At 46.7% G+C, this 11,336-nt stretch overlaps 1 protein-coding gene across 3 annotated transcripts; it reads right to left on the bottom strand.

The window, feature by feature from the left end:
• Positions 1-2,331: 2,331 nt before the first annotated feature.
• On the bottom strand, positions 2,332-11,301 carry AIRIM (AFG2 interacting ribosome maturation factor). Of its 3 annotated transcripts, XR_010836151.1 has the most exons (6): positions 10,994-11,301; positions 10,542-10,816; positions 8,460-8,639; positions 6,045-6,163; positions 5,376-5,871; positions 2,332-2,978 (listed from the first exon to the last, which is right to left on the bottom strand). XR_010836151.1 is itself a non-coding variant. In XM_059081644.2 (5 exons), the coding sequence occupies exons 2-5, from the start codon at positions 10,814-10,816 to the stop codon at positions 5,834-5,836; spliced, it is 612 nt and encodes a 203-aa protein (XP_058937627.1). In that variant the 5' UTR covers positions 10,994-11,301; the 3' UTR covers positions 2,332-5,833. The 3 variants fall into 3 exon arrangements, 2 of the variants coding, with proteins under 2 accessions (XP_058937627.1, XP_066867314.1); XM_059081644.2 differs by having other exon boundaries at positions 2,332-5,871; XM_067011213.1 differs by lacking the exon at positions 5,376-5,871 and having other exon boundaries at positions 2,332-2,595.
• Between the last annotated feature and the right edge of the window lie 35 nt (positions 11,302-11,336).

Raw genomic sequence — 11,336 nt, 5'->3', positions numbered from 1 at the left:
GGATCCACCTCTCTCCATCCACTGCATCACCAGCACATCTTTATGACAGCACATCTCACAATGGGCTCACATATCTGCCGGACCTAGTAACTGTGTACTTCCCCGTATTTATCTCTGTATCACCGGCAATTCGTTCTGTGCCGGGCACACAGGGAGGCCTCTCCGAATGAATGAATATGGAGGTGACAGACTGTCAGGTGCCGTGTACATAAGTTACTACTACCCCGCTCCAAACAGCACAGAGGGGTTGGGGGAACACAGCTGAGGCATCCGTTGGAATTGAGGACCAGCTAGGTGCTGGGAAGCCACAAAAAGGGAAGAAGAGGTGCAATGAGAAAGTTATTAAGTCTGGTTTCTTCCCCAGAGAAGCACAATCTTTGTGGCTATCCTACCCAGCTCTCTCTCTCTCTCTCTCTCTGCTGCTTTTTCTCAGGATTAAGGCTATTTCTTCAAGAATGACCCTGCAAGAGAATGGGGGGGGGTACTTGATAAGGATACAGCTACCTCGCCCCTGCCCACACATACTGGATCAGAATCTCTGGGGCTGGGACCCTCATATGCTGTACCAGGTACCAGTCTCAGAAAAAGTGACTTTCCTTTGCACTCGGTAGAAACCAAGAAGGAGCCTTCCAGGAATGATGGGGAGGGAGAGTGCCTGGAAGGACTGGCTTTCTCCTCCCAGTCCCTGGCATAAAGGGCACAGTGTAAGACTCTGGCAGACGGCCCCAGGACGCACTCCAACCCTCCTGGCTATGGGATCAGAAAGGAGGGTAACTGGCAAGGTTGTAGCGCCCTGAGCCTTGGACGCCTCATGTGCCCCTGCCAAGCCAGACGGGGGCAGCGCTGCAATCACCGCTGCATTTGGAGGACTCACGTCCCAGGCACGGCTGGATATGCGGGAAACCAACTCGCCACAGCTGAGGAGGTGTGAGGGAGCTTCTGCCTTCTGTGGCAGAGAGGAAACAGTGGTGTAAGGAGAAGACCCCTTTCACCAGAACCAAGAAAACTCTGGTACGAATCCCAGCAATGCCACTGATAAGCTGTGGCCATGTAGAAAACTGTTTCTCAAAGCATACTTATTTCACGGCTTAAGGGTTGAGGAACTGTTAAAGGGCACAGCCCAGAGCTATGCACTCAGTAGGTGGCTAGTCAATCTCAAGTGAATTTCAGCCCCTTCAATGTTTATAAATTTACCAAAAGCCCTCACATATCTCCTCCCACTTCAGCCTTACAACTCTGTAAGGACAAACGTCATTATTTCATGGCACAGATGAAGAAGCTGAAACTTAGAGGAGGGAAAATGACTCGCCCAAGATCACCTGTCTAGTAAGGGGCTGACCTGAGACTTGGACCCAGGTCTGGGTCACTTGAATTCAGCAAGGTTTCCCCAGAGTTGGTTATCAACACACTAGCTCCTTCCCCATATCCCTGAACCTGCTCCTCCAAATGTGCGCTCTCCCCACCTTCTCACAGGGAGAAAGAATTACAAACAACCCAATGCCTGAACAAGCTGGAGATGGTCCCCGGCCCCCATCATCCTGATTAACGTCAGAGAGACCACACAGCCTGGACTCTCCCTAGGCAGGGAGAACTCCTTTTCTTCAGAGCCTAGGATCCCACTGGCTTTGAAAACCCCCTACTCTGCCTGAGAGAAGAATCCTGAGGTCCACTCTAAATGTGGATGGGGTAGAGACAGGAAAGAAACACAAATTCTTCATCCCGTCCCGAGAGATTGTCTCACGGACAGGGAAGAGGGTTCTGAGCACCAAGAGTCTATTTCCCCACCCGAGGGAAACAGAGGAAAGAACTCACATTTAATATCTCAACCCATGAGCCAGTGGCATGCTTAAAGGAGAGCCAGAAGGATTCCCACTATGATGATTCTCCCTAAATTAGTTTATAAATTTAATGCGATTCCAGTAAAAATACCAACAGAATTCTTTTTTTTTATTGGGGGTGAGTGGGTGGGGTGGTATTAACTAACGGAAAATTCCAAGGTAAAAACATGAGCAGGGGTAGGAGTGAGAGGGAGGGCTACCAAAACCTAGCAAGCGTCAAGACTTTGGAAACAACCTAAATGGCCATCAGTAAGGGGCCAAATAAATTATGTTATACCCACACAACAGAAAACTATGCAACTGTTTTTAGAAAAAATTAAGGAAGCTCTTTACATATTCATATAGAATGATCTCTAAGATACAGTAGGTGGAAAAAATGAGGTGCAAAACTGGATATACAACATGCTACTATTTGTATGAAGTTATGGAGAATACAAAGATATTTGCTTGTTGCATTAGTCATCTATCATTGTGTAACAAATTACCCCAAAACTTAATGACTTAAGACAAACATTTATTATCTGTTTCCATGGGTCAGGAATCCAGGCCCAGCTGAGCTGGGTTGCCTTTGGCTTAGGTCCTCATGAGGTTGTAGTCAAGCTGTTAGCTGGGGCTGTGGTGTCATCTGAAGGCTCAGCTCGGGGAGAGGGTCTGCTCCCAAGTTCACTCGGGGTTGCTGGCAGGCATCAGGCTCTCGCATGAGCTCTCCACAGGGCTGCCTCACAGATGACTTCCCCAGGAGAGCAAGGGACAGCACCTGCCATGGAAGCCAGTCTTTCCTCATAACCTAGTTCCAGAAATGACCACCACTACCACTGTCTTCTATTCATCAGAAGCGAATCTGTAAGGTCAGCCCACACTGAAGGGGAGGGGAGTACACAAGGACATGGATCATTGGGATCTATGGGGCTATCTTGGAGGGTACGCACCCCTGCACTCATAGAGACAGAGTATTTTTGGAAGGACACACTGGAAACATTTAACATTGGCTGCCTCCAGGGAGGGGGCCTGAGTAACGGGGAACTTTTCACTGAATATGCACTTGCACTTGCACCCTATGAATTCTGTACAACGTGAAGGTATTACTTACTCAAAAAATAAACCAAATTATTGTAAATTTTAAAAGGACAATTAGAGGGACTCCCCTGGTGGTCCAGTGGTAAAGAATCCGCCTTCCACTGCAGGGGACGCAGGTTCAATCCCTGGTTGGGGAACCTACATGCCGTGGGGCACCTAAGCCTGCATGCTGCAACTACTGAGCTCGTGCACCTCAACGAGAGCCCGTGAGCCACAAACTACGGAGCCCACGTGCTCTGGAACCCAGGCACAACTAGACAGAGAAGCCCGTGCCCTGCAACGAAGAGCCCAAGCCACAACGAAAAGATCCCGCACACCTCAACGAAGACCCCCAGTGCTGCAACTAAGACCCAACGCAACCAAAACAATAAGAAAATAAATAAATAAAAGGGACAATTAGGCTAGCAATTTAACAGCAGAAGAAAAAACCTAAGAAGGAAAAATTATACTTAAATAATACAGAGTTATTACTCAGCACCTTAAACATATTTGTGTCTATTCAGTCATGATTACTTGCTTCAATGAGAGAGGTTTTAAAAACTCATTATTACACACACACCCCCACACACAAACGAGCAACTCCATTTGCAAAATACATACTCTTGATCATGGCATTCACAAATTCATTCCAGTTCACCTTTACAGACCCATTTCCTGCCACTCTTCCGTCCCCCTGTGAACTCCAGTGACTTGCTATAGTCAACTGTTAATGCTTCCAGTTCTAAGCGGTACAAGCCACAAGCACGAAGCCCGCACACTTCCAGGAGGTATCAGCTTCCATTCTTTCTCAAATACTGCCTTTGCTTACACTGTCCCTGTGCGTGGAGCACCCTGCGCTCCTTCCTGAGCCTCAAGGCCTGACTCAGATGTCACAGTCACCACGAAGTAGTCCCACAAGCAGCTGGCTGTCACCTCTGTTCTCTCATGGAATTCTGTTTTGATCTCAAATACAGCATTATTATATTACAGTTTAAATTTCTTCACTTAAAAAGTCTGGTCCTTAGATCATCAGCATCACCTGGGACCTCATTAGAAATGCAGAGTCCAGGGCCCCACTCCAGGACCTACAGAATGTAAATCTAAATTTTAACAAGATACCAGTGATTTATATACATTTTCAAGCTTGAGAAACACTGGTTTAAACCTTTCCCTGGTTGAACTATAAATCTGTTTAGGGCTCTCCTTCACCTCTGTACCCACAGCACATCATAAGACCTGATACCCAAATGTCTTAAGTGTTATTTACAATTATTATATATGTGATAGAATAGATTTTTTTAAAGCCCTGGAAGAAAAAAAAATTCCTGGAAGAATATACGACACATTATTAAAAACGATTATGTATCTGGTAGGTGGACAGTGTGCATTTTTCACTTTCTGTCATACTTCAATTTCTCACAGCCAGAATGTATTATCCTTACAGGTAGAAAAACATGATGACTTAAAAAAATACATGTAAGATATAACATTATGATACATTCATAAAATGGTATATAATTGTGTCGAGCTATATTCACGGATATGAAAAACTGGCCAAACTACATTAAGATTTTTTTTAAAGATAATTTAAACAAGTGTTTATCAATGACACCGTAATTGTTTTGTTAAAAACCTGGTGAATATGGACACTAAAAAGATACTCAACAAAATATCTCTGGTGGAGCTTGTTTTATACTTTTCTGCATTTTAAATGTTTTCTACAATTTTTCTACTGTTTTTTAAAAAGCATGTATCACTTTTGTAATACGAAAAAAGTCATTTTCACTTTGAAAAATATCTATACTCTTTATTAAGCCTCTTTACGCCTCTTTACATCCAATGACCCAGATTTTTACACCAGCCCAGGAATTTGACAGGTCTGGAAGTACCACGACCATTTCACTGATGAAGGCACTGGGCCTCAGAAACCCAACCCTGAACACCTGACTGTGAGCTGGTGTTCTCCCATCCATGCACCTACCCCCAGATCAGAGAACTGTAGCAAGTCAGTCACCAGCTTTGGTTTAAAAAAACCAAAAACCAAAAAACTGTTATTTTAGGAGTCCCACTATCCCCAGTTACTTACTCTCAGATAGTAAGAGCAACAAGGGAACCCTTCCAAACACAAAGCATTCAGAATAATTCATGCTGCACCACCTCCCCCTGGTGGTAGGCGCTGGAAACTGAAATTGTTTTGATGATAAGGAGCTATTGCAATTCGAAAACAGTAACTGTTTTCCACCAACATCACCTCTACTTCTTTATTTTTAAAAAATATCTATTTATTTATTTGGCTGTGTCAGGTCTTAGTGCGGCACATGGGATCTTTCGCTGCAGCACGCAGGCTCCTCTCTAGTTGTGGCACGCAGGCTTAGCTGCCCCTCGGCATGCGGGATCTGAGTTCCCCGACCAGGGTTCAAACCTGTGCCCCCTGCATTGGAAGGTGGATTCGTAAGCACTGGACCACCAGGGAAGTCCCACCCCTTACTTCTTTAAATCATCAAAGCCACGTTCTTTCATCAAGGAGTTGGGTACTGACACAAATACACGAAACCAGGACCTGGTGTCAACAAGGCTCAGAGGTTTGGAGGACACTGGGGGCAGCGGCACTCTCCACCCCTGTCCTTTCCTTCCTCACCACTCTGTGACTGTTGCTTCTGCCCCCAGTGTTCTTCTGCACAGCCTTTCCTGCATCCTCTCTGTCTCTGTCCACTCCCCTGAGCCTTAGAAAAGGGCAAGGTGTGACCATGTGCCCTCATCCGTGACCTGGCATGAAGAAGAGCCAACAGCAGAAACATCCAGCACAATCCTCAGGCTCTAGGCACTGACATTTCCAATAAGTCCAGTTGCCACGCTGACATTTCTTTAGAAATATCAGAGCGCAGCAATGTCGGTCTTCAACTGCGTCCCCCTAGTCTCCCGATAAACACACGGCTTCTTCACTCTTCCAGGAAGAAGGAAACATTCAACAGGATATCTGGAACAGGAGGAGAGAGAACACATGGCATACCACCTCTCCAGAAAACACAAAACATCAGATTTGTAAAAGCTACAAAGGCACCGTGAGGGAATCTCTACATGCTTTCAAAGGGGTGAGCCACAGAAAGAAAGGAGGGGAGGAGACACGAAGGACTAAATGAAAACCAGTACCTCGTACAAGGTCTGGGTGCTCCTCTTCCGAAATTCGGTCCCAGGCTTTGGGCAAAGCTTGGATGTTTCCCAAGTCTCCCCACTGGATTGAGGACAGAAGGTACTTCCTCTTCAGGTACCTTCCTGGGAGTTAAGGAAGGTGCTCAAAAAGAAAATGAAATATGCTGAAGAAGAAAAATACCCTGGAGAGAGCTCCTGGGAGCTAGAGAAGTGAAAGCGCGGCTACTGCTACATTTACCAGGTGGGCAGGACTCGCCTCTGCTACGCATCTTACCGAGCCCTTCTTTACACACATGGCTCTGGGCTACAGGGAAAAGGACAGAAACACTGTCCCTGTAATCTGGGATCTCACCGTGGTGAGAAAAAAACAGAAACTGAAAAGACTCTAAATGACAGGAAAGATAAAACTCAGTGGAAGCTAAGAGGATGACTTCATCCCCTTTAGAGGAACAGGAGGAAGATTCCAGCTGGTAGGAAGAGCTTAAGCCAAGGCACAGAAGTGGGGAATAAACAGATATAATAGATATTTTTTATTTTAAAATATTTTTTATTTTTATTTTTATTTTTTTTATTTATTTTTTTTATTTTTTTATTTTTTTTTTTTTTTTGCGGTATGCGGGCCTCTCACTGTTGTGGCCTCTCCCGTTGCGGAGCACAGGCTCCGGACGCGCAGGCCTAGCGGCCATGGCTCACGGGCTCCGCGGAACGTGGGATCTTCCCGGACCAGGGCACGAACCCGTGTCTCCTGCATCGGCAGGCGGATTCTCAACCACTGCGCCACCAGGGAAGCCCAATATTTTTTATTTTTAAATAGATATTTTTTAAAAATAAAGAAGTAGAGGTGATGTTGGTGGAATGGAATGGATTCAGGGACAGGACATTTCCTGTGCAGTGCAGCAGGCATGGAACGATGTGCAGAGTAGCAGGAAAGGTGCCTGAGAGGGCAGGTGGAGCCAGAACACAAAGACCAGCATGGGGGTTCTCATCCTCAGAGCACCAGAAGCTACTGAAAACTCCTACACAAGCAACAGGATCAGAACGAGACTTCCGGGAGATAGGTCTGCGGAGTGTGGCCACTACCCGGGGGTGGCTTAGAGGGAAAGAAGCCAGGGTCAGAGAAACCTGTCTAGAGACTGCATGTGACTAAGGGTCCAAGTGAGAAACAATGGTAGAGGCGGTGGGGATAGAGAAGGAAACTACAAGAAGCACCAAGGAAACAGAATGGAAGGACGTAACAGCTGAGTGCAAACATTCTTACAACGGCACTTGGCACACCATAAGCGCTCAGTGAGGGTGGCCCCAGCTAATGCTCACGCTGCTGTTGCCACCACTGTGGCCGATGCTGCTACGCTGCAAGCATAAAACAGCAGGAAGGGGGGGGGAAATGCTGCTTAAGTTTCCAGACTAAGTGATCAGACAGGTTTGATGCTACAACTTAAGGAAACAGGAGCTGAACGGGAGGGCTGGACGGAGGATTTCAATTCTCCATTTCAGCTTGCAGTTCCATGAGATCCCAGTGGGAGGCATCTGCAGGAAACTGAAAATCAAAACTAGAGGCAAGAATAAAGGTTGGCTTGGGAGTGATTCAGATGAAGGTAGAAACTCCAGCCAGAGGGCAGATGTGACTATCAGGCAAGAATTGAGAGGAAAAAGGTGAGAGAACTCCAACTAACAGGTCTTTTTGCTTCCACCCAAGTCCTTCCTCAGAACATAGCTGGGTGATACTGCTGAAAACATAGGTCTGACCAGGTTACTCCTCTACTCAAAACCTTCTATAGCTTTCCATCTCACTCAGAGTAAAAGCCAAAATCCTTTCAAAGACCTTGGAGGCCCTACCAGGCCTAGCCCTGCCTCTCTGACCACATCTCCTGTTAGACCACCCCCCTTTCACTCGGCTCAAGCCCCACTGGCCGCCTTGCTACTTCCTGAATATACCAGGCTTGCTGTCACCTCAGGGCCTTTACACTTGCTGTTTCTTCTACCTGGAACACTCTTCCCCCAAATACCCCCATGGTTCTCTCCCTCACTCTCTTCAGGTCTTTTCTCAAATACCATTTTCTCAGTGAGGCCTGCCCAGACCACCCTATTTAAAAACCACAAGCCCACCCTCACCCCTCGCTTTCCTCATTCCCTGCTCTATTTTTCCCCAAGGCACTTATCACCATCTGACATTCTATATATTTTCCTTTTTTTTAATGCCTATCTTCTAGCACCTAGAGCAACGCCTGGCAGGGAGCAGTTACTCAATAAGTGATTTAAGGAATGACTGTACAAAGGAATGCAGAAAGAATCCAAGTTCAAGAACCAAAGAGAACTGACCCATACTATATATTCTGGAGCAATCTTGTGAAAACTGAAATTAAAAAGACTTCCTGGAACAGCTCTGGAGCCACCTGAAATGTGTGCAAAGGATACAAACTTCGATAATGTCTCTCGATATCCTGTAACCACTCCAACATTTCAGCCACAGAGGGGCTCGCAGCTGAAGCCTGCAGGACAGCATCGAGGCTGATCATGTCTGCATGCTGCTCGTAGATCTGAAGCACGTGTTCCACGTGGCTGCTGACTACATCACGCACCTTGAGGAGGGCTGCTCTGGGGGAAGAGTCTGGTGTTAGGCAGTATCATGAGAAAGGCCTAAGGCCAGGTTCCTTAACCTCAGCACTAAGGACATTTTGGACCAGATGATTCTTCGTGGTGGAGGGCTGCCCTGTGCACTGCAGGATGTTCAGAAGCGTCCCTGACCTCTACCTATTAGACGACAAGAACAAACCACGCCTCCACCGTTGCCAAGTTGTGACAATCAATAACGTCTCCAGATATTTACTGCCACACATCCCAGTGGGAAAAACTGCCTCCAAATGAGATCCACTGGTCTACGGAGACTGATGATGGTGCCTTGGAGGCAGGGGTGGCTCAAGAATTAAGAACTGACTTAAAGATGGAGAGGCTGAAGTTACATGGCTCTCAAAGCTGTGTGATGATATTATTCCCAGCTGCCAAAGAAAATGAAGACCAAGCGGCCCTTCTGGGGCTGCCATACAGGAGAGCAAATGCTCACACACAGTCCAATGCAATGTACGTGAAAGGAATAAGCAAGAAGAAACTGAGGCAACAAACCAGTAGTGTTTTCATTCTACCTCGTGCCCCATTCTAGTGAATTCTTGAACAGGTAAGATTTGGGCTCTTGACACACCCAGACTACTGTGCATCTTAGGAAAGTTACTTATTCTCAATCACGAATAAAAACAGTCTCTTTTGTTCACTGTGCATCCTAAGTACCTAAAACATCGAGACCGGCAGACAGAACAACAAACAATTGTCCAATGAATGAAAAGGATTGTTGTGAAGAGTAAATGCAACAATGCATACTAAGTGCTTCGCAAAGTGCCGAGCTTTGGTAAATTTTGTTATTATTCCATTGGTGACTCCAAGGGGCCCAGCCACCAAGATGAAGGCTACAACTTCCCAAAGGGCAAGGCAGTCCCTAGCCTAGAATTGCAGCTTTCAAAAATGTTTGACTGTGACTCACAATGTAAAAATAGACTTAAAATTAACAGCCCGATACTCACACACAAACATGTAATCAATTGAAATAAAAGTTCACTATCTTAGAATGTACTGTGACCTAATTTAATTGATTGTCTTGTCTCTCCCTTTTACTCAGCTTAGGAACTAAGTCTACTTCATTGTTGTATTCCTAGCACTTGTGTTTGGCATCCCATAGGTGCTTAATAAATGTTTTTTGTATAAATGAATGCAAAGAAGGCCCCATCTTTAACAGTTTCCTATTAGTCTATAGCACAGACTCAACACACTAGAACCTTCTTTTATCCTGGTCAAGGAAAGGCCATACATGCCCTGTCTCTTCTCTATCCTCAATTACCTGTAGCTCTAAGGTAGAGGGTCTAACATTAGGCATAGTAAGAGCTTAGAGACGTGCTACTCCTGGCACGCAGACACCAATGAACAGCAGAACAAGTGGCCCTGGTGTCAGGCATACTTGGGTTAGAATCCCAGTTTTACTATTTACTAACTGCACAACCATAGGCAATCTGCTTGAGCCTCAGTTTCCTCACCTGAAAAATTAATTAAGTGAGGTTAAGTCAAAGAGGTGTTGAAAAGCTTTTATGAGATAACGTATGTAAAACCCTTAGCTGTGGCACCTAATAAGTTTACAGTATAGCTCCTCACTGCTTTTTACCTAAGAAAGACTACAGAGGAGGGCCAATAAGCGTTCCCCATTGCTCTTCTGTTCTGCTTTGATAACTTTTACTAAGTCCACCACTGTCACGCCTAGTCTGACAAGGGAAGTGCCAGAAAATGGCTTCTTGACAGAGATCCCATTGCAACAAACGGAAAGGAGGTAAAGTTGACATATCCCTAAATACCACGCTCTCAAGTAAGAAGAAAAACACCCTTCCGACTGATCCTAGCTTATTAAACACCCAGTTTTAAAATCTTTCCGCCAAGGACGAGCGCCACTGAGCCTCTTACAGCCTCTCCCCTAGCCTGTCCAGGAGAGTGTCACCAGCCGCCAGCTGCTTGCGCCTCAGCCGCTCCTGTAAGTCTGGGAAGGCCCGAAGTGACGGCACATCCTCAAATCGCAGGTTCTGTGCGGCCTGCAGCTGCTCTGCCAGGTTGCTGAGGGAGGCCAGGAGGGGCGGGCAGTCCCTGAGAGCGCTTTGCCACAGGCCCTGCTGCTCCTCCACCACGGGAAAGCACTTCCTCAGGGCCTCCTGCACCGCGAGCAAAGGTTGGTCTTGAGACATCTTCCGTTGGGGGAAGGAAAAAAAAACCACAAAAAAAGCATTAGGGTTCCAAGTCGATAGGGGAAGGACCGGGTCATGGGTGGGAGTTATTTCCGTTCGCAGGTGAGAACAGGGTTTCCTCAGGTAGGGCCGTCTATCCCTCCCAACAGGAGTTTCTAGCGCGAGGCGTTGCCTTACCTTTAGAGGGGCTCTCGGAAGGCAGGACCCTTGTTTCCCACCTCGGCAAGCGTTTCCTGACTATCCCTCGGAGGAGTTTCGTCCGGGTTCGGGCAGTTTCCTGTTTCAGACTGCGGGTTCCTCGGGCCTATCCGTGCGTCCGGAGCCAGAAGCTTGTCTGCTCTCCTTGAGGCTGCGGGTCGCTTTCCCTAAACCAGCGGGAAAACTTAAAGCTAAAGCAATCAAAGTTTAAGGACCTTCCAAGGGCCCCAGCCTGCCTCCGAGTCTCCCTACGCATGCCCCCAACGCGGCTACCGAGTCGCGAAAATATGCCGTCAGACCGCAATGCCTTCTGGGTACTGTA

Source organism: Kogia breviceps, chromosome 1, assembly GCF_026419965.1.
Source record: "Kogia breviceps isolate mKogBre1 chromosome 1, mKogBre1 haplotype 1, whole genome shotgun sequence".
Classification (NCBI taxonomy): Eukaryota; Metazoa; Chordata; class Mammalia; order Artiodactyla; family Physeteridae; genus Kogia; species Kogia breviceps.
The sequence above is the reverse complement of the archived record's forward strand: the minus strand, read 5'-3'. Positions and strand labels throughout refer to the sequence as shown.